Source organism: Aquarana catesbeiana, linkage group LG02, assembly GCF_042186555.1.
Source record: "Aquarana catesbeiana isolate 2022-GZ linkage group LG02, ASM4218655v1, whole genome shotgun sequence".
Classification (NCBI taxonomy): Eukaryota; Metazoa; Chordata; class Amphibia; order Anura; family Ranidae; genus Aquarana; species Aquarana catesbeiana.
This window is the reverse complement of record NC_133325.1, coordinates 571,596,459-571,620,818: the sequence shown is the minus strand read 5'-3', so window position 1 is coordinate 571,620,818 and position 24,360 is coordinate 571,596,459. Positions and strand designations below refer to the sequence as shown.

At 41.5% G+C, this 24,360-nt stretch overlaps 1 protein-coding gene across 1 annotated transcript in view; it reads right to left on the bottom strand.

Annotated features, from left to right (window-relative positions):
- CUEDC1 (CUE domain containing 1) overlaps positions 1–24,360 on the bottom strand; it is a 193,676-nt gene that overhangs the window by 45,591 nt on the left and 123,725 nt on the right. The window contains exons 4-6 of the mRNA XM_073616092.1: positions 16,531–16,657; positions 9,311–9,497; positions 1,146–1,229 (exon numbers count right to left, since the gene is read on the bottom strand). Of these exons, the coding sequence (XP_073472193.1) occupies positions 1,146–1,229; positions 9,311–9,497; positions 16,531–16,657 (398 nt within the window). The remainder of the gene's footprint in view (positions 1–1,145; positions 1,230–9,310; positions 9,498–16,530; positions 16,658–24,360) is intronic.

Genomic DNA, 24,360 nt, shown 5'->3' with positions numbered 1-24,360 from the left:
ACACTGGAACTGGCTGCGGATCGCACAGGAATCCGCATCCAATTCACATAGGTGTGAACCCAGCCTTAGAGGTCCTTCTCAGTGACCAAAATATACAGGGGCTTATGAATTGTTACACTCAAACTCATACACATTGAACAGGATGAACTGATTTCTTTTTTCAACTATGTAAAAAAAAAAAAAGTTACACCAAGGGCGTCCAGCCTGTGGCCCAAGCCTGTTATGGATGCAACACATGGGAAAATTGTAAAAATGTTGATTTTTTGGGGGGGGGGGGGGGGGGGATTTCTTTGTAAAACTGCATTTACACTTACAGTACTGTACACATGCTGCCTAAAAAAAATTAAAAATTGACAGCGTCTCTTTTACTGAACTCTTCCCAATCTCACCTTATTCATGTCATCAATTTTTGGCAGCACCTATATATTCAAGAGAAACTATTTTCAAGGATTAAGTAACGTATGGCAAAATTAGAACCAGAACATGTGAGAGCACCTTCAGAATTCATTGAGAATCAAAACCGATATTGATGCTTTCATTTACCAGAAACAGTGTAAAATGATCACACTCGTTTTAGGTTGCCCTCTTACTTTTATAATAAAAAAATATTACAAAAATATGAAGTTTTATTACACAGATGGATGCATTATCTAGATCACTAATCGTTAACTTGTGATCTGCCTGACCTTCTGCTCATCAGCTATCCTTATTGTTAGTGTATTTTATGTGTGGCCCAAGACAATTCCTCTTCTTCCAATGTGGCCTAGGAAGATCAAAAGGTTGGACAACCCTGTGTTACGTGAATAGCCTCAGATATATAGCAAATGTTTTGAATATGACAATACTTACTGCATGTACATATTAGAAAGCCATGGTTTTCCCAAAAACACAGAATTTATGGGACAAAAGCACATGCATTAGGGTATATAGTGTTGCATAGAAGGTAAATATGAAAAACTTGAATGGCCCTGTGCAACATAAACATATGATCCAAGATTCAAGATTGTATATTGGTTTTGTGCAAATATTACATTCTGAACCTTAATTACTGTAGCATCTGATGACTAATGTTTTCACTGTGTAAATATCACAGAGAACCAAAGCTGCAGAAAACATATTGATTTTTTATTATCTCGTGTCCTTACCTGATAGCGAAGGGCAAAAGCTGAAATCACTACTTGCCGGCACACTGCTAGACTTTGTTTTTTTAGACTCATATTTCAAACGATCTAGCAAAAGGGGGGAAGAAAAAAAGCTTTGTTTTATCTTTTGTGCACACATGGCATTATTTAATGCGACAGCAAATGTTTAAAATTTCCTAAAGCTGTAATGCGCAAAATGTACACAGGGTATCCCATTTTCTGGAAAAGTGGGCTTCTGCTTCAAACTTTTTGTAAACAGAAGGGTACCAATCATGCTTATTTTTTTTATTTTTTATTTTTTTTGGATATGTACTTCATTTATTTTCCAACTGAACAACCTACAGCTTTTCACATATACAAGATTTCAGGCCAAGGTAAAGCTCCACAAATCTTAACCCACCTGCTTGGCATTTCTGGCCATAATAATCAAAAATGGGTATCTTTCATGTGGTGCAGCCAATAGTGCCCAACCTCTGCATCTCTCCGATTCTGCTCAGTTCTGACACCTATTGCCTTACTCAACAAAATGTTCTTAATCTTAAAAGATAAGTATGGGCTTCTTTTTTTTTTTGCAATTTCATACTCACCTTGGTGGATGCAGCATGGGTCCAATGCTGCATCTGTCTCCAGGCGCCTCTGCACTGAAAACCAAGCGATCAAACATCGCCAATCGCTGTGACTGACACTGTCAGTCACAGCTCTCCACTCTTCTCCCTCCTCGCTCATTGGAGCTCTGAGCTGTGGAGTAGCGGGGAGCCGCTGTCCCAGGCTCTCAGAGGCTCACTGAGACGGGTGTCAGTCCAGGTACCTGGCAGATCCAGACTTCCATTGTCGCGATGACGCGGTGCCTGGACTGATATCTGTGGCATCAGCAGAGAGAGGACTACAGCCCGCTCTCTGCTTAAAACGGGTCACAGGACTGCAGAACGAAATGCACACCTGTGATCCATAGGAGAAGTCCAGCCAAACAAGCTTTGGCTGGACTCCTCTAAGTATTCATTTCTAAACTCGGTAACATTTAGAAACAATTCAGAGCTAGTTATGCTGAGGTTAGACCAGTACTTTGTGAACTCTGATTGGTTCTTGCCTGCACTTAAAGTGACTCTGTCGCAACAGGGTTACTTATAAAACAGGACAAACTGTGAAAAAAAATGGAATGTACTTACCTTTGTGGCGACCTGGGTCTTGCAACTCTGCAGCTTCACGGCTTTTTATGTGCACCGTTTAGGAGAGGCTTACTTAACTACTTCTCACCCGGCCAATGTACATAAACGGCCGGGTGGGCACTCTCTCCTTCTGAGTGGACGTTCAGGAACGTCCCTCAGAAGGAAGGGGATCGCACGCATGTGCCCATGCAGCTGTGCGATCCCGATGCGCTCGTGTCACCCGGACATGGCGCATCTCCGATCGGCAGGAGAGCTCTGTGATTGGCCCTCCAGATCACATGACGGCTGTGTCCAATCACAGCCGTCATGTGATGTAAACACAGAGCCGGTTGCTAGGCAATCGGCTCTCCTCTCACAGAAGTTGTCGGTGAGGAGAGGAGAGGGGATCGCTGCAGCCGGCTGGTGATCAGTGAGTATGAGCTGTTTTTTACATCTTTTTACTCATTGATCACCAACCTAGTGTCACCACACAATGTAAAACATACATGTCCCCACACAACGTACCCAAAACACATGTCCCCAAATAATAAAAACACCTGTTCCCTACATATGTTCCACTAAAATCACATGACCCAATGATTATCTGCACACATATGTCCGTGATCACCTGCGCACATCTGTACATGATCATTTGTGTTAATCTATCCGTGATCACACGAACCAATTATTATACACTTAATTTTTTTGCCAACAACATGTAGCAGAATACATTCTGGCTTAAATTTATGACAAAATTCGATTTTATTGGATTTCTTTTAAAACAGAAAGAAGAAAATATTGTTTTTTTCCAAATTTCCGCTCTTTTTTCGCTTATATCGCAAAAAAATAAAAACGGAGTCATGAATAAATACCACCAAAGGAAAGCTCTATTTGTGCAAACAAAATGATAAAAATTTCATTTGGGTACAGCGTAGCATGACCGCGCAATTGTCACTGAAAGCTGAAAATTGGTCTGGGAAGGAAGGGGGTGAAAGTTCCCAGTATTGATGTGGTTAAGATGCAGCCGGTGATGTCATGGGCACATGTGCTCTGAAGGAACGGCATTCCTGTGTCATTCCTTCAGAGCCGTGTCAAACAGTGACACCCACACGTATGCGCGGGAGTGACGCCACCGCTGGCTCTGCCATTCATATCGCCGAAGCTCATGAACCCGGAAAGAAGATTGGGTGTAGATGGAAGCTCTTTTAGCGGTGACCGCTCACCACTGGAGGGCTTCGTTTCCAGGCAAGTCTGTCATAATGTGCTAGTATGCGATGCATACTAGCACATTAAGACTTAAACTGCCCTGGGCCCAATTTTTTTCCTTTTTTTTTATGCAGTTTACTACTGCTTTAAGGGTTGGACACTTTTTTTTTTTTAAGTGACCCTGTGGTGACAGGGTCAATTTAAAATCAAGCACATTAAATCAACCTTTTTATATTAACGCCACCAATGTTTCCCGAGATGCCTAGAAAAGTATGTGACATGTGGGAACTCTTAAGGCTCTTAGCGCTTAGAAGTATGAAGTTTCTTAAAGAAAACTGGCCATGCATTTAAAGTGGTACTAAAGTCTCCTTTTTCTTTTTTTGGTTGTTTAAAAATAACAAACCTGTACCTGCTCTGTGCAGTGGTTTTGCACAGAGCAGCCCAGATTCTTCTCTTCTCGCGTCCCTCTTCGGTGCTCCTGGCCCCTCCCTCCTGCTGACCTGTTGAGTACCCCACAGCAAGCAGCTAGCTATGGGGGTACCTGAGCCGCAGCTCCCTGTGTCTATTCAGACACATGACTGTGGCCTGCCCCCTCTCCCTCCTCACTGGCTCACTGACTGACAGCAATGGGGGTCAATGGCGCTCCGCTGCTGTCTCAGCCAATGAGGAAGGAGAGTCCCGGGCAGCCAAGTCTCTCGTGCAACATTGCTGGATAGAGATGGGCTCAGCTAAGTATTAGGGGGGCTGCTGCACACAAGTTTTTTTTCTTAATGCATAAACTGAATTAAAATAAAATAAACATTCTGCCTTTACAACCACTTTAATGGTCATAAGCTTTTTAAAAGTTAACATATCAAAACAACTGAGACTTTCAGAGAGAATAGAATATGCTGTTTGCTGTGATCATACTATATGAAATTTCACACAAATATAGATCAGGTTGTGTTATTAGTGGATTACACATGGGATGATTTAATTATTGATTGGAAAGTGTGCATTAGGCCTGCCCTCAAGCAATTCTTCCCAGGAAACATTTAGTTGGCCATTTCCTGATAAAAGTAACCACAGCTCATTGAAAAGCCGCACGGAAACAGCTAGTCCTCTGCTGAGCTTTATGTAATGCAATATGTGTAAAAGCACTTCCAAGCATTGTTTCTTCTAATGCATAGCTTACACTGCAACAATAGTATAAACTAAAAATGGGACACTGAACTTTTTCTCTTTAAAAGCGTCTATACTACATCAAGGTTATCTGATGAGTACTATAAACACATCCCCCAATAAGATTTTAAAAACTACAGATGTTGAAACTACATGTATGTGGAGAGTCGTGTCATTCACTATTAAGTTTTTGGACATTCTAATTTGTACAAAATTTATACAAAATGAAATGTCCAAAAGAACAAAAACTGACAAAAAAACTGTAGTGTGTCCAAAGCAAAGTCTGGTTTTCATATTAAGTGCATAGAGTATGAACCACATCATCCTGACCTGTGAAAAAAAAAATAGTGCAGTGCTAACTGATCTTTCAGGAGCAGGAAAAAAAAAAGAGAACAAAACTAAAATAGGTATAAAAGAAAGAATGACAGCCATTAAAAAAAAAAAAAAAAAAAAACACGTGTAAACATGGAAATCAATTCAACATATTAAAAAATAAAATCGTATAACGGAAACAAATCAATCATTATTGGAAACACATGAATAGGAAAAAGAATCTACAGTATGGCATTGCATAAAGGCATATTGTCTAATAGGCCAAACAGAGCCCTTAAGGGCTCATTCACACTAGAACACCATACAGGAAAAACGTGTTCTGTGCACGTTTTCTGCACCACATTAGAGAGCACTGCCCTTACGAGACATGCAAAGGTGCCATTAATTGTTGACCTTTGATAAAGTCACGTGGTGCTGACGAAAACACGTCGGAGTGGAGCCAATGACGTCATCACGTCACCAGAAGTGATGTCAACCATTATCGGAGAGGTGAAGCCGATGTTTTATGCACCACTTAAGGAGCTAGTGTCCTACCTTTACATGTATATCTATGTGCACTAGATTTAGTGCACATGCAAAGGTGAGTGAATTTTAATAGTTTTTTTAATAAATTTGATTTACAATTACAATTTGCAGTGCACAATGATGGTTCCATCTTTGTCACTTTGAGCATTTTACATTCCACATTTTGAGGAGTGGATCTTTGAAGAGGGCTGGTCAGTTTGGTCATCAAAAAGAGCTTTTCACAAAAATCTGCAGCGATTACTTAATGTTGGTCCGAACTTAAAGTGCAAAAATGCTCTTAAACCAATATCATATAGGTCCACATATGGACATGCTTAGTCACTATGACTAAGCACCAGTGAGGGTGTAAAACACGTTAGTTACAGCTGTCCCTTATGCTTCTTGTGCTGTATGGACTGTCTTTTAGTGCGTCTTTTAGTGCGGCTATCTGGATTTTCTTTACTACAGGATCATTGCATGGGGAGCCAGCACCCTTTCTACATCCAGGGAAGGTCAGTGGTGAGATTACCATCTGGAGCGGTATACCATCAGGTCCACATATGGAAGTGAGCTGCTAAGAATAACGGTGGAGGACTCACGTGGTGTTTTAATATAAAATAAGTTAGATCGCGGCACAGAGTTGCAAGCACATTTAAAGGAGAACTGCACTTTATGGAATTGGATTGTGTGTGTACTGTATATGGAAGTAGCAAGAGAGAGTTACTGAAAGCAAGCACAGTGGAGTTCATTTCTTGACTGTTTATTTGTCTAATACACGTTATGTATTTTATGTAAGGGGGTGACATCACCACTGCTAAACTATGTTTTTAGTATATTTGTTGATTATTTATATTAAAACTTGGTTATTTGTAAGCACATCAATAATAGATTACTGGGACACCACTACTGAGAGTGTGTCACAACTATTGGTCACCATTTAAAATGTAATTATATTTTTCTATTTTCTTTTAACTACACATTGGTAACGCTGCATTTTTTTTTTTTTGCATCAACTGTTGATTGCACCCCAAAACACATTGTTTAACCACTTCAGCCCTGGAAGGTTTTACCCCCTTAATGACCAGAGCATTTTTTGCGATATGGCACTTCGTCGCTGTAACTGACAATTGCGCTGTCATGCGACACTGTACCCAAACAAAATTTGGTGGTATTTGATCATCTCTGCGGTTTTTATTTTTTGCGCTAAAAGAAAAAAAGAGCGACAATTTTGAAAAAAAAAAACAAAAAACAAATTTTGTTTACTTTCTGCTATAACACAAATCCAAAAAAATGTATTCATCAGTTTAGGCCGATATATATTCTTCTACTAATTTTTGGTAAAAAAAAAAAAAAATCGCGATAGGCGTATACTGGATTGCTTTGCGCCAAAGTTATCTCGTCTACAAACTACGAGATTGGTTTAGGGACTTTTATTATTTTTTATTGTTTTTACTGGTAATGGCGGCGATCTGCGATTGTTAGCGGAACTGCAACATTGCGGTGGACAAATCTGACCCCAAATTACACTTTTTGCGGACCAGTGACATTATTACATTGATCAGTGCTATAAAGATGCACTGATCAATGTAAAAATGACACTGGTAGAGAAAGGGTTAACACTAGGGGGCGATCAAGGGGTTAAGTGTGTTCCCTCAGCGTGTTCTAACTTTAGGGGGGATGGGCTCACTAGAACATGACAGAGATCACTGCTCTCGATCACTGGGAGTAGGAGATCCCTTTCATGTCACTAGGCAGAACAGGAAATGCCTTGTTTATATAGGCAGTTCTCCGTTCTGCCTCTCCTCGGCGTGATCGCGGGCCACCGGCGGACATAGAGTACGCGGGCGTGTGCCCGATATCCTGCTTTTACGAATGGATGTACAGGAACGTCAGTTTGCGCAGAAGTGCCATTCTGCCAACATACAGTGAGGCAAAAAAGTATTTAGTCAGCCACCAAATGTGCAAGCTCTCCCACTTAAAAAGATGAGAGGCCTGTAATTGTCATCATAGGTATACCTCAACTTTGAGAGACAAAATGTGGAAACAAATCCAGACGATCACATTGTCTGATTTTTGAAAAAATGTATTTGCAAATTATGGTGGAAAATAAGTATTTGGTCACCTACAAACAAGCAATATTTCTGGCTCTCACAGACCTGTATCTTCTTCTTTAAGAGGCTCCTCTGTCCTCCACTCATTACCTGTATTAATGGCACCTGTTTGAACTTGTTATCAGTATAAAAGACACCTGTCCACAACCTCAAACAGTCACACTCCAAACTTCACTATGGTGAAGACCAAAGAGCTGTCGAAGGACACCAGAAACAAAATTATAGACCTGCACCAGGCTGGGAAGACTGAATCTGCAATAGGCATGCAGCTTGGTGTGAAGAAATCAACTGTGGGAGCAATAATCAGAAAATGGAAGACATACAAGACCACTGATAATCTCCTTAGATCTGGGGCTCCACGCAAGATCTCACCCTGTGGGGTCAAAATGATCACAAGATCGGTGAGCAAAAATCCCAGAACCACACGGGGGACCTAGTGAATTACCTGCAGAGAGCTGGGACCAACGTAACAAAGGCTACCATCAGTAACACACTAAGTCGCCTGGGACTCAGATCCTGCAGTGCCAGACGTGTCCCCCTGCTTAAGCCAGTACATGTCCGGGCCCGTCTGAGATTTGCTAGTGAGCATTTGGATGATCCAGAAGAGGATTGGGAGAATGTCATATGGTCAGATGAAACCAAAGTAGAACTGTTTGGTAGAAACACAACTCGTCGTGTTTGGAGGAGAGAAAATGCTGAGTTGCAACCAAAGAACACCATACCTACTGTGAAGCATGGGGGTGGCAACATCATGCTTTAGGGCTGTTTCTCTGCAAAGGGAACAGGACTACTGATCCGTGTACATGAAAGAATGAATGGGGCCATGTATCGTGAGATTTTGAGTGCAAACCTCCTCCCATTAGCAAGGGCATTGAAGATGAAACGTGGCTGGGTCTTTCAGCATGACAATGATCCCAAACACACCGCCCGGGCAACGAAGGAGTGGCTTCGTAAGAAGCATTTTGAAGGTCCTGGAGTGGCCTAGCCAGTCTCCAGATCTCAGCCTCATAGAAAACCTTTGGAGGGAGTTGAAAGTCCGTGTTGCCCAGCGACCGCCCCAAAACATCACTGCTCACAACTTTGTGAAGACTTACAGAAAACGTTTGACCTCTGTCATTGCCAACAAAGGATATATAACAAAGTATTGAGATGAACTTTTGATATTGACCAAATACTTATTTTCCACCATAATTTGCAAATGAATTCTTTCAAAAATCAGACAATGTGATTGTCTGGATTTGTTTCCACATTTTGTCTCTCATAGTTGAGGTATACCTATGATGACAATTACAGGCCTCTCATCTTTTTTAAGTGGGAGAACTTGCACAATTGGTGGCTCACTAAATACTTTTTTGCCCCACTGTATATCGGCGTGAGCCAGTCGGCAAGTGGTTAAACGCAGCGCGTTTGCACCCCCAAGCCAAAGTACCATGCTGTTTGGCGCAGAGCAATTTGCAAATGTAGTGCTTGCACTCCTTTTTCAAATGAATGGGCTGTCAAAACCATATCACAAGGTACCGCACAGGTTCCAGTGTGAATTGGTACTAAACATACTAGAAACATGAAAATATTCTTAAAGCCAAAAGCAAATCATTTTCATAAATATATCTAGCAGTAGTTCTACCGGACTTGTTCTTGAGGATACAAAGCCAATTTGCTTGAATTGACAAGATTTGTACAATTCTTATTTTTTTCAATTTAAATTTACCTCTTTCAAGTGCTAGCAGAAATTCTCTGTTTCTCTGAAGCTCTCTCATGAACTCTTCATTCTGTAAAAAGAGTGCAATCCTCTCATCCTGCAAATACTGCTTCAACTTCCTTTCCTGGTCCACAGACCCATGGTTCTCTTTTTTGGAGTCTTCACTCTGTAATGAAGAAAGTCCACTCTGGCAACCCTGGAAATAAAAAAAACATATGGAATATGGATTTTAATGCTGTAGACATGAAACTGTAACAGGACTAGAACTTGAAGTTATGATAAACCTTCAATTTTTAAGCACTTTCAGCAACAGACTTTATCACTAAGGCCCCTTTCACACGATTGGCCCACTCGGATCCGCCTGTCCGTTTTTCAGGCAGATCCAAGCGGGCCACCCATTGACTTCTAGGGGCAGGTGGATGTCAGCGGAGATGTGTCCACTGACACCCGCCTGCCATCCAATCTGACAAGATCCGCTCAAAACAGACAGATGGCGATACGGTCACCATTCGTCCAGGCGATCGGATGAAAACAGACAGGCTGTCCATTTTCATCCGATCTCCCCATAGAGAGGAGCGATCCCCCACTGAGCTAACGGAGTCCGTCAAAACGGATCCGCTCCGTGTGAACCCAGTGTTACGGAGTATGCAGCTTCGTTATCTTTTAAAGTAATACTAAAGCGAAAAATGTTTTTTACCTTGATGCATTCCTTTTAAGCGTTTTATCTTTCTCTGCCTCCTCCTTCCCTGTGTGAAGGGATTCGAGAAGGTTGAATGGATCCAGCCCTGTGCATGGCTGCATTTCTTCCCCCCTTTCTTCCTCTTCACACAGCCATTGGTTCCTGCCGCTGTCAATTAAATGCAGTGAGGAGGAAGTTGGGCGGGGTCAAGTCCCGCTGTATACAAGTCTATGGAGCGTGGCTCCATAGACACACAGCTCGGGAGCACGTGCAGACTGTGTGCCTCCATAGCAAGCGGCTTGCTATGGGGAAACACGAAAAAAGAGAAGGAGCCAGGATCACTGCCAGGGCACCAAGAGAAGTGGATGATCAGGACCGCTCTGTGCAATACCACTGCACAGAGCAGGCGAGTATAACAAGGTTGTTATTTTTAATTTAAGAAAATAATACACATGTGAATAGTTGAATGTCTTTAACACCTGGAAGTTGATCCCCTTGAAGGATTGGCTTGTTTTTTGTCCTGTGTGGTGTCGTCCTAGATGTTGCGTTTGTCTTGTTTGTTAATGTACATAATTACCTAAAACATTTGTGCATATTCAAATGTCTATACATTGTAATTATACAAATTTTTAATTTCATATCAGCACCTACCCAGTATGTCCTGAGGAAGCTGATGAATTGTGAAATGCTTTAACAAGCAAGCATGGAGAAGGTTATGGAGGTATGGATCCTTTCACTAAGTAGATGAAAAAAAGGTGCAGAATAGATGCAAATAAGCAGGATATATATATATATATATATATATATATATATATATATATATATATATATATATATATATATATCCTGCTTATTTGCATCTATTCTGCACCTTTTTTTCATCTACTTAGTGAAAGGATCCATACCTCCATGTCTGCTTTTTATTGGGTAATTGTATCTTGTCAAGTAATAGAGTGTTGTTGTCTGTTATAAGTTGTTTCAATAATTTTTGTATAATAAAGTAATAAAATCCATTTTTTATAAATACCGCCTCATGATATGCCCACAAAGTCCGCCTTTTTTTTTTTAGAGAGTTTTTACTCTTCAATCTTTCTATATATCCATTGGATGTTGGCATAGTGGGGGCCCTCCCTTTCTAAAAAAAAAAAAAAAAAAAACAATTTTATTTTAATAACACTTTAATCCTTGCCTATGTTCCAGTTCAGGCTGGGGCCATGATCGCTGTGCCACGTTTTCTGTTTCAAGGGGGCTCCTACTGTGTCACCCTGGTGTGCAGGGACTAGAGAGGAGTCTCCCTACACTGTGTGCAGACACACAGCCCCATAGTGTAGAATGGCAAAGCATTCCCTTCCATAAGCTAACAGGCTGACTCCAGACTGCACTGTCCACTTACCATTTTGTGAAGACTGAAAGTTGCACTGAGAGAGCAGGAGCCAGCCACATTTAAAGTTGAAAATGCTTGGATAGGAATATTAACAAATAGCTTACTAGAGAATGTTCATTCTGTTTTGCTCTATCAGTTAGGCTAAAAAAAAATGCTGAGTGTTTACTACTATTTTAAGGAGCAATTGTTCAATTACCTGCTTATACAATAATAGTTACCATCCACGAATGTTCATTTAGAGCCCATTCACACCAGATGCAGTGGGATATATTTTTTGACTACATTCCAACTGCATAGACAATCCAAAATCCAGGTTATCCAGTGGGCATAGTTTACACCATTACAATGCAGTAACAGTGCAGCACGCTGCACTTTTTTCCGCACCGCAAAAGCATGTAAACAAATGCACAGCAATGCATCGAAGTGCACATAAAAGCCCAAAGGAAGAAAGAAGAAGGAAGTGACCTCATGGGACAAATGTAGATAGAAAACATGCATCAATGCATGTAAAGGTGCATAAAAAGCATGCAAATGTGCATGAAGAAAACGAACAGTAGCTGTGCAGTTTCTGGTGTGAATGGGCCATAACATTTGTCTGCAGTCACAGCTATGTTAAAGTGAGCCTTAAAGTTTTGGCTCTGAGGAAGAAGGTGTTGCCTTTGGAAATGTGTCAGCCAGTAAAGACCCCGGTGAGATCCCCCTGTACGCTGGAGTGTGATGTACCTGGGACTACAGGGCTACAGATGAGTAGCTTGATGAGCGATTTTAAATTATACTCACAAGCTTATGAATTATGACGATTATTTCTTATTAAATATCGTGGGATAATGCACTAGTTCGGTGTTTCCTCTTTTGTTTGTTTTTTAAAGTAAAAAAATGCATAATGCAGCATTGCCGAAGTGAAGACAGCGGCACGGACTTCTCTCAAATCGAAACAATTCCTTGTCTGCCCTCTGGCACTAAGAAACCCCTCTACCACTCAGCTATCAAACTCCAGAGATTTTACTGTCCATTCCTCAGGAATCAAATCACAAGGTAGAAAAGGTTACCTCCCAGGGTGCAAATAGGAGCCTAGCCTATCATTGCTACCACTGTAAGCCCTGGTTCACACTGGTGTGACATCAGGTGCAACATGTGACCACCAACTCGACCTGAAGTCACAGCTGATGTATTTCAATGGCACCGTCTTATTTGGTGCAACACAAGTCTAATGCAGTGCAATACATGCATTATAACCACAAGTCTAAGGACAACTAGGCGATTGGGGGGGTCCAGAGGTAGAGATAGTCAGTGCGGAACATATTCCAGAGGGTAGTATTGGGGGCATTAGTGGTAGGTTGACCAAAGCACATAAACCCAAGGTAAGTATAGTAGGATAATATGCGACCGGTCTAAACTATGTGGCATGTTCACCAATGCCAGGAGCCTTGCGGACAAGATGGGTGAACTAGAGATACTGTTGTACGAGGAGGATTTGGATTTTGAGGGAATTTCAGAGACCTGGTTCAACAGCTCTCATGATTGGCTGGCATACATTCAAGGGTATACCCTTTATTGCAAGGATAGAGAGGGTAAAAAAGGGGGAGGGGTATGCCTATATATCAAGAATAATATACAAGTGAATGTGAGAGATGACATCACTAAAGGAGCTAGGGAGGAGGTGGAATCCTTATGGGTGGAGCTCCAAAGGGATGAAACTAAGGGGAACATAATACTGGGAGTATGCTATAGGTCCCCTAACCTGAGGGAGGAAGGGGAGACAGATCTCAATTTGGATTAGCAGCAAGGATGGGAAGTGTTGTCATAATGGGGGATTTTAACTATCCAGACATAGACTGGGTGGAGGGAACCGCGCATTCATCTAAGGCTCGCCAGTTCCTAAATATCTTGCAGGACAATTTCATGGGTCAGATGGTAGACGCACCAACTAGAAATAAAGCGTTACTGGATCTACTGATTACCAACAATACAGACCTGATCACGGATGTGGGAATACGGGGCAATGTCGATAACAGGTCACAGGTCAATTGGCTTCAGTATAAATCACACAAATAGGAAACATAAGGGAAATACAAAAGACACTGAATTTCAAAAGAGCCAACTTCCCTAAACTACGAGCCTTGCTAGAAGGCATAAATTGGGATAAAATCTTAGGAACAAAGAACACGGAGGAGAGATGGGTTTGCTTTAAGAGCATATTAAATAAGGGCATTAGCCAATGCATCCCACTGGGTAATAAATTTAAAAGAGCGATCAAAAGTCCTGGATGGCTTAACTTCAATGTAAAAATGCATATAAAAGAAAAGGAGGTCTTCAAAAAATACAAGGTTGAGGGATCATTATCAGCATTCAGACTTTATAAAGAAGGCAACAAGAAATGCAAGGGTGCAATAAGGACGGCTAAGATAGAACATGAAAGACACACAGAGGAGGAGAGCAAAAAAAATCCCAAGAAATTCTTTAAGTATGTAAACAGTCTTCACAAAGGAATCGGGGGGCTTCAGTAACCAAAACTGCAGTGTTTATCCTCATGACACATCACAGGAAGCACCTCCATGGTTAACAGAGGACAGAATTAAAATTAGACTTGGGAAACTTAACATTAATAAATCACCGGGACCAGATGGCTTGCACCCGAGGGTACTTAGGGAACTCAGTCAAGTAAATGCCAGACCACTGTTCCTAATTTTTACTGACAGTCTACTGACTGGAATGGTACCAGCTGATTGGAGAAAAGCCAATGTAGCACCAATATTTAAAAAGGGCCCAAAATACATCCCTGGGAATTACAGACCAGTTAGCCTAACATTAATAGTATGTAAACTCTTAGAGGGGATGATAAGGGACTATATACAAGATTTTAGTAATGAGAACGGTATCATTAGCAGTAATCAGCATGGATTCGTGAAAAATCATTCCTGCCAAACCAATCTATTAACCTTCTATGAGGAGGTGAGTTGCCATCTAGATAAAGGAAGGCCGTAGACGTGGTGTATCTGGATTTTGCAAAAGCATTTGACACAGTACCCCCTAAATGTTTACTGTACAAAATAAGGTCCATTGGTCCATTGGCATGGACCGTAGGGTAAGTACATGGATTGAAAACTGGCTACAAGGGTGAGTTCAGATCGTGGTGATAAATGGGGAGTACTTGGAATGGTCAGGGGTAGGTAGTGGGGTCCCCCAGGGTTCTGTGCTGGGACCAATTCTATTTAATTTGTTCATAAATGACCTGGAGGATGGGGTAAACAGTTCAATATCTGCATTTGCGAACGATACTTAGCTAAGCAGGGCAATAACTTCTCTGCAGGATGTGGAAACCTTGCAAAAAGATCTGAACAAATTAATGGGGTGGGCAAATAAATGGCAAATGTGGTTCAATGTAGAAAAATGTAAAATAATGCATTTGGGTGGCAAAAATATGAATGCAATCTATACACTGGGGGGAGAACCTCTGGGGGAATCTAGGATGGAAAGGGACCTGGGGGATCCTAGTAGATGATAGGCTCAGCAATGGCATGCAATGCCAAGCTGCTGCTGCTAACAAAGCAAACAGAATATTGGCATGCATTAAAAAGGGGATCAACTCCAGAAATAAAACGATAATTCTCCCGCTCCACAAGACTCTGGTCCGGCCGCACCTAGAGTATGCTGTCCAGTTCTGGGCACCAGTCCTCAGGAAGGATGTACTGGAAATGGAGCGAGTACAAGAAGGGCAACAAAGCTAATAAAGGGTCTGGAGGATATTAGTTATGAGGAAAGGTCGAGCACTGAACTTATTCTCTCTGGAGAAGAGATGCTTGAGAGGGGATAGGATTTCAATATACAAATACCATACTGGTGACCCCACAATAGGGATAAAAGAAGGGCGTTTAACAAGACTCGTGGCCACTCATTAAAATAGAAGAAAAGAGGTTTAACCTTAAACTACGTAGAGTGTTCTTTACTGTAAGAGCGGCAAGGATGTGGAATTCCCTTCCACAGGCTGTGGTCTCAGCGGGAAGCATCAATAGTTTCAAGAAACTATTAGATAAACACCTGAACGACCGCAACATACAGGGATATACAATGTAATACTGACATATAATCACACACGGGTTAGACTTGATGGACGTGTGTCTTTTTTCAACCTCACCTAATATGTAACGTTCATTGAGTAGACATTCTAACGTCATCAAAGGAAAATTATTTGTGATAAAACTATTTTGTTATTGGTCATTAAAAGAATAGCAAATCTACAGCTTGGACATCATTCTGCAGGGCAGGACTGTAGTCCCCTAATTTCATAGGGACAAATTAAACATGTTGCGGCATGCAGTATATTAAATTGGAATGCTAGATTTAGTTGCCATTCTCAGTTTCAAAGTGCAGGGCTATAATCAAACACATGTCAAAGGAAGTAATTTAAAAATACACTTTAAACTGCCTGGTTCATGAAATTGGCTATTTATAGTTTCAAATATAACATGATAGTTTCAGCCTTTGGCTACATGACAGGAACAAGGCACAAGGAAGGCTAGGACATCAAAAAGTTGCTGGCATGCCAATTCCGGGAATTGTAGTTTTGTGTGGAATACTATACTCATTACTAATGCAAGTGTTTTTAACAAAAGAGTTATGTAGATTTACACTATTGGGAGCAGTCTTTTGTTTTTTTGTATTATGCTGTGACACGGACGGGGATGGAGAGGAAAACCGTGCTGTGGAGTGTTGTTTATACCTATGGTTACAATAAGTGCAGTTTGACTTCTCGTGAGAGAGTCACATCTCCTTTGGTCACATCTCTTTTGAACGCTTGTCAACAGTAGGCGCATTTAGTGAGTGAGCATTTATTAATTTCAATGGCCAGAGTAAATTATTATTCTAACCAATAAGATGAATGGCCAAGCACTTGATGCACCCAGAAACGTTACACATATTTACAAGTGTCAACCGTTTTTCTGCCAAAACCATGCTGCCAGGAGGAAAGGCGTCTAGGAGAGTTGGCCAAATGTTCAGTGTGCACTGGGCCTTAGACAGCTGCATTTTAGAAAACAGACTGATACATACACCTCTGTTACCTTAATATAGGTTAGTGAGTAAATACAAGATATGTGGTTTAGAGCTACCTTGAATCGTGTTTTTTTCATTTATCATATGTGGCAAAACATAATTCAGCATTCTCACCTGAACACTGTCCATTTGCTGGGGTAAAATGCGCAGAAAATCATCAGGCAAGTTCCCTAAGAGTGGGGGGTTCCAGTTCCTACACAGTTTTGGTACCTGAGAGCTACTGGTTGAAGTCACATCAATCCTATTAATGGAAAAAATACACAATAAGAATTGACGCACTCTAATATTAGAAACACAATTCTGACTAAATGCACTTTGCCTTATTAAATAAACCTATACATTTCACTTACAGGTAATGGTTAGACTGGTTGATCTGAACAGTACATTCAATTTAATGGAAACTGCAATCCAAATTACAAATCTTTTAAGTAATGGTTTGGTCTGGTGTGCTACAGCTCAGCCTGGGTACAACAGACAATTTTCAATATATGCCTTTCAAATCTTAACTAAAAGCTGAACTCCAGGCAAACTAAATACACGGATAAAATACATATACGAGAGCCGTTTCATCTGCCAAATAATTTTTATTTTTGTCTATCCAATCATGATATTTACACAGCTCTGCTACACAGAGAAGACCTGATCCTTTCCCAGCCTGTGACCAAACAGTGAAAGGAGAAGCAGCAGACTGATGGGCTCATCTGCTTGTCATTCAGCACTCCATTTCATTAGCATGTGATACAGCACAACTGACTGCCTACTTGTGCTGCTGCTTCCTCTGGGCTTTTCTGCATAGGGGATTGAAAAATGCCGATACCAAGTCAAAAGTGGGGGAAGTCAAAATTCAGATCATTGCAGTTTTTTTTTTTTTTTTAATGATATACTGCATTATTTAATATAGAGCAGTATTAATTTGTGTCATTTATATCTGCCTGGGTTTCAGATTTAATCTCTTCCTTTCTTGGAGAAAATGCTGATCCAAGTTCCCTCAAGGACTGGTCAAACACTTAATAATAAATTGTTTTACCTATATTCCGGAAGATTGGTGGACATTGTTAATATCCATAATGGTGAGATAGATGTAGTCATAAAATTAACATATTTGCTGTCATAATTATTAAAAAATAAAAAAAAATAAAAAAAAAATACCAACATAGCACTCAGTGTTGTACCTTAAATACAAAAGAGGTGCACATTACAAAGTCCAAAAAAAGAAGTACATATGTTGACACAGGAGGTAATAAGGCCCTGTGCAAACAATGTTACACTGTAAAGCCTTGTACACACTGCTTGTTTTTTTTCGTTCAACCGAGCGAGTGAAATGGAAAAAAACTGACAGCTCAGGTCGGAGCCACTGTACTAACAATCTGATGTTAGTACAGCAATCTCCCCTGCTGTTTTATTGTGTTCTGACAGGGGGATCCCCCCCCTGCCAGAACACTCCGGTCAGCCATTGGCTTACACAGGCCATACATGTAACAGTTTTCAGTAAATTTCAACCACTTTCCCATCCACCAGGAATCACACATACGATCGCAAGGAAATCGCCTGCAACTAAGCAATCTTCTTAGGTTCCATTCAATATTGGAACTGGGGGTAACTGTCAAAACACAGAAATTAATTTACAGAGCAGCACAGTTTGTTGAAAGATCAAATCGAAGATAGATTTTTCAGCTGAAATCAGGGGGCAATGCAATCCCATTTTTCAGTCAAATTTTACAAATAATATTGAAAGTTTGCCATCTCTATGAAGTTGCCATGCAATTTGTCAACTGTAGAGATGGGAGAACACTAGACAAGATACGATAGAAGTGGCTGTAGATGATGGCATGGTTTGATTGGTCATGGATGTTTAGGAGCAGAATGGAAGATGGTTTGCAATTTTGAAAAGGAGGGTCTAGAGCAGTGTTTCTCAGCTCCAGTCCTCAAGGCGCCCCAACAGGTCATGTTTTCAGGCTCTCCATTATTTTGCACAGGTGATTTGATCAGTTTCACTGCCTTAGTAATTACCACAGCTGTTTCATCTAAGGGAAATCCTGAAAACATGACCTGTGTGGGCGCCTTGAGGACTGGAGTTTAGATACACTGGTCTAGAGCAGTGATGGCGAACCTTGGCATTCCAGAAGTTTTGGAACTACATTTCCCATGATGCTCAACTACATTGCACAGTGCACGATCATGGGAAATGTAGTTCCAAAACATCTGGGGTGCCAAGGTTCACCATCACTAGTCTAGAGTAACTGTTCAAAAAAACTTTAACATGAGAGCTAAAATGGGAGTTACCAAAGAAAAAAATGAATAATAATAAATTGTCAGACTGACTGGAGGCCAGAGAGAGACCGGTAGAAAAGGGCAGATCAGAAGTGGTCGTAAGGGTAGATGACTCATTCATGAAGGACTGTAAAGATGAGAGCTAGGTACATGGAAAACAGGATACAAAGATGTTGCAGTAATCTTGGCAAGATATTATAAAGACATAGATATTTGTGGAGGTCTCCTCCATTAACAGGGGGAGTATTTTGTAATTGCAAGCAGCAAGATTTACAGAAAATCTTGGTGTAAATAAAAGAGATCAATGAGACAATGGGTAATATCAAGGCAGGAAGGTGAAGACATGAATGACAGTTCAATTTACAGTTAAACAGATGTCAAGAGTTATGTTCAAATTATTTTAAGTAGCATTCAAGGCTCCCATAAGCGAATGGTTCAAAAGGCAATGCCAGATGACTGCTAGGACAAGATCTTGGTATAATCATTATAGTATGTTGGGGGCTGGGGGGTGGTTGCAAAAGATGAACAAATCAAGTTTGGCAAAGATGTCATTGTAGAAAGAGAAGAGTACTGTGATGGAGAGCAAACTTTGGGGAACTCCAATGGGGACTGAACTTTGGGGACCTCCAACAGACAAAAAAAATAGACAGAACAGAAATGGGGGAAAAATGTAGAGGGCTAATTAAGTATGAAAATAATACTCCTGGGGAAGATGCTTTTCCTGCTGAGTTCTACAAGACTCACACTGAAAACTAAGCCATCCGGCTACTGGAGGTTCTCTCTGCATCGCAGAAAGCATCTTCCTTACCGCCTTCCATGTCCAGAGCCATTATAAATTGTGGTGCCTAAACCTGGTAAGGACCCAGAACTTTGCTCCTCATACCGTCCCCATCTCACTTCAAAATGCTGACGCTAAAATCCTTACTAAAGTACTAGCAAACCGCCTTAATAAGGTCATTTTGTCATTGATCTATAGAGACCAGACTAAGTCCATGCCAGGAAAGGGTACAGATATTAACCTGCGTAGGTTGTATACGGTTATTGCAGGAGTTGAGACTGGGGGGGCTCTGGGGTGGTGGCTTGCCTGGATGCTGAAAAAGCCTTTGACTCAGTGGACTGGAAATATTTATGGCTGGTATTACAAAAATTTGGCTTTGGACCAAACTTTATACTATGGTTGTGATTGCTGTACTCAGCCCAGAGAGCCCGGGTTCCCACGAACGGTATCCTCTCGAGATCATCCCCCCTTCACTGAGGCACTAGGCAGAGTTGTCCCCTCTCCCTGGCCCTGTTCACCCTAGCACTGGAACACATGGCAGTGCTCTTACGAACCTGATCTGAGGTTCGAGGTCTCTCTTTCCTACCCTTAATATAAAAGGTGTCCTTATTTGCAGATGACACCCTCTTATACCTGCAAAAATGCCCAACAATCTCTATCAGCGGCCCTGGGACTTAATAATAGATTCGGCTCTTTTTCAGGAATTAGGGTAAATTGGGATAAGTCAATGCTGTTCCCTCTGTCCTCAGTGGGACCCCCAGTGTGCCTTCCAGGTCCAGGTCCTCTTAAAAGTGTATCTAGCTTTAAGTAACTTGGAATACATGTACAGAACACCCTAAAGCGGTACTTTGATGACAACCTTTACCCTGTTCTCCAACAGTTTACCCAAAGATGTTCTGCTTGACAGTCACTGCCACTGACCCCAGTGGGGAGGGTAAACAATCAAAATGACATATCTTCTGGGATACTCCTGTGCCTATCCCGAATGCTTTCTTCACTAAACTTGACCAATTTATTACTTAATTTATCTGAGCTCACTCTGTACCTTGTGCAGCTAGGGCCAAGTTGCAACTCCCTCTATCAGCTGCCCTGTTTTAAAAAATATTATTGGGTGGCGGTAATGGTTACAGTTAGGTGGTGGTTTGCTCAGGATCGCAACAACCCTGTGGTGAACCTGGAAGCAGCGATCCTTGGATCCTACTCTGAACCCAGTAATGTGGTGTACAGAAGCCCGAAAAATAGTCCCCAGGTTACAATTCCCATAAAGACTATGGTAGTCGTTTGGAGGCAGGTTACGATGTACCTTAGTGATCCTGGTACCATCTCCCCCCATACTCCGCTGTGGGACAAACCTTGCTTAGCTCACTTCTGCTCCATCCCGTATCCGCAGATCTGGGCTAGATACAAAGTCAGGACTTTGCGCCACATTATGTCTGATGGACATCTCCTTTCCTTTGTGGAGATTAAATGTCAATTTCTGTTTACCCCCTGGATGTTCTTCAGGTACTTACAACTCAGGCATGCTGTCTGGGCGCAATTCCCTGATCTTGTAGTACTGGCCACTCACTTTGTAGAGAGCCTTCTTACAGCCAGGAATATGGACAGAACTTTATCATCCATTTATCTCCGACTAACCTGTAAGGCCACCTCCCAGAATTTTCAGGCATGGCAGTGTGATATACCAACCCTGACTGAGGAGGATTGGAATGAAGGTCTCCAGCATTACATCCAGCTTATGATTTCGGCTAGAGACAGATTTGCCCAGCTGAAATTCTTACATGGTGTATGTTACACACCCCAAAGACTATCTGTTAAATAGTATCTCACAAAAGTGAGTACACCCCTTACATTTTTGTAAATATTTTATTATATCTTTTCATGTGACAACACTGAAGAAATGATAATTTGCTACAACGTAAACTAGCAAGTATACAGCTTGTAAAACCATGTATATTTGCTGTCCCCTCAAAATAACAACACACAGCCATTAATGTCTAAACCGCTGGCAACAAAAGTGAGTACACCCCTAAGTGAAAATGTCCAAATTGGGCTCAAAGTGTGAATATTATGTGTGGCCACCATTATTTTCCAACACTGCCTTAATCCTCTTGGGCATGGAGTTCACCAGAGCTTCACAGGTTGCCACTGGAGGCCTCTTCCACTCCTCCATGATGTCATCACAGAGCTGGATGTTAGAGACCTTGCGCTCCTCCACCTTCTGTTTGAGGATGCCCCACAGATGCTCAATAGGGTTTAAGTCTGAAGACACGCTTGGCCAGTCCACCTTTACCCTCAGCTTCTTTAGCAAGGCAGTGGTCGTCTTGGAGGTGTGTTTGGGGTCGTTATGTTGGAATACTGCCCTCCGGCCCAGTCTCCGAAGTGAGTGGATCATGCTCTGCTTCAGTATGTCACAGTACATGTTGGCATTCAGGGTTCCCTCAATGAACTGTAGCTCCCCAGTGCCGGCAGAACTTATGCAGCCCAAGACCATGACACTCCCACCACCATGCATGGTTGTAGGCAAGACACACTTGTCTTTGGTTGCCTCTCCTGGTTGACGCCACACACGCTTGACACCATCTGAACCAAATAACTTTATCTTGGTCTCATCAGACCACAGGACATGGTTCCAGTAATCCATGTCCTTAGTCTGCTTGTCTTCAGCAAACTGTTTGCGGGCTTTCTCGTGCATCATCTTTAGACGAGGCTTCCTTCTGGGATGACAGCCATGCAGACCAATTTAATGCAGCGTGTGGTCTATGATCTGAGCACTGACAGGCTGACCCCCCCACCCCTTCAACCTCTGCAGCCATGCTGGCAGCACTCATACGTCTATTTCCCAAAGACAACCTCTGGATATGACGCTGAGCTCGTGCACTCAACTTCTTTGGTCGACCATGGTGAGGCCTGTTCTATGTGGAACCTGTCCTGTTTAACCACTGTATGGTCCTGGCCACCGTGCTGCAGCTCAGTTTCCGGGTCTTGGAAATCTTCTTATAGCCTAGGCCATCTTTATGTGGAGCAACAATTCTTTTTTTCAGATCCTCAGAGAGTTCTTTGCCATGAGCTGCCATGTTGAACTCACAGTGACCAGTATGAGAACGATCACACCAAATTTAACACACCTGCTCCCCATTCACACCTGAGACCTTGTAACACCAACGAGTCACATGACACCGGGGAGGGAAAATGGCTAATTGGGCCCAATTTGGACATTTTCACTTAGGGGTGTACTCTCTTTTGTTGCCAGTGGTTTAGACATTAATGGCTGTGTGTTGAGTTATTTTGAGGGGACAGCAAATTTACACTGTTATACAAGCTGTACACTCACTACTTTACATTGTAGCAAAGTGTAATTTCTTCAGTGTTGTCAGATGAAAAGATAGAATAACATATTTACAAATATGTGAGGGGTGTACTCACTTTTGTGAGATACTGTATATCCCAATGTTGAAGATGTTCATCCCAAATGCAGGCAGTCGGTGGGAAATTTTATCCATATGGTATGGGCATGTCCCCTCATACAGAACTATTTGGCAGGCGGTGGTTGCGGACATTAATACAATTGGTGGAGTTCTACTGAATGCTGATCCATTAATTCTACTCTTGGGGATCACTGACAACTTACCCAACAAGCATACAAAAATGTTTATATTTTATGCGGCATACTATGCTAGGAAAGTTATTTTGACCAAATGGAAGCTGCCAGACTCTCCTTTAGTTTCAATGTGGAGATCCATGATAAATACAGTACTGCCTCTGCGCAAGTTGACTTATATGGGGTGTAACTGCCCAAAGAAATTCGACAAAGTATGGTCGTCATGGATACAGGCTAGATACCTCAAAGTGTAAGATAGTTGGCAGGAATTGCTTATTTGCTATGATTATACTACATAAGGTTCCTTGTTCTGGTCGACTTCATTCCCATTTTCTTCTGCCACCCTCTCCTTGTCCCCTCCCTCTCTCCTCCCTTGCTCCCCCCCCACCCAACTTCTTATTTCTGTAGATTCAGATATGGTAGAAGAGATGTGGTGATAATCTCTTTCCCTGCCTACCTGAGAAAGACCCTCACTCTTCTTTTGGTTCTTTTTCGTACCTGTGTATATATTCAAGACTGTATACCAATATGTTCTCATGATCTATGCTACTGTGTTAATTCACAAGTGGAATATGCTGTAATCTTTCAATAAAAACATTCCTTCGGTTAAAAAAATAAGTATGAAAATAATCAGAAACAGGCAATGTCCTCAATGCCAAGAAAGCGCAGAGTTTGCAGAACCCATGGGAAGTTACAATGACAACTGAAAAGAAGATCAGGGAATAGAATGAGAAAAATGTCACTCTGAGGAAGTCAATTCTCTGGTAGTTGTCACTTTCATGAGCACATCTTCAGCTGAACGCAAAAGCAAAACCCAGACTGATTGTCGTCATGAGAAGACTGAGATGTAAGGAACAGGGTTAAAGACTATTGCAAAGAAAGGTGTTTAAGCAGTTACATTATAGGAAGAGGCCGATGGGTGCTTGCTAAAAAAATTAACAAAAGGCCAGAAAGGGTTTCTTCAGTAAAAGAAGAAGTATGACTGCAAGGTCGGGGCAAGAGAGAGAGCACAAACCTTGCTACTCTAAAGAATACTCATGTCACTTGCTGAAAAACACTGTAGATTGGGACAGCTTCTGTTCAGCAAGTTCTCAAATCTTCATAGACTGAATGTAGAAAGCAATTCGACATTTTAAAAAACACAAAAGTCAAAACCTACCTACTATTTATATCAAGGCTGATAAAACCTTGTAAGCAAATTTTAGCATTTCTATCTCAGAACTCAGTCAGAACTAGTTCTGGTCAGCTTAGTAGATTTTTTTTTTTTTTTTTTTTAAACAGAGTTGAAAATATTCTC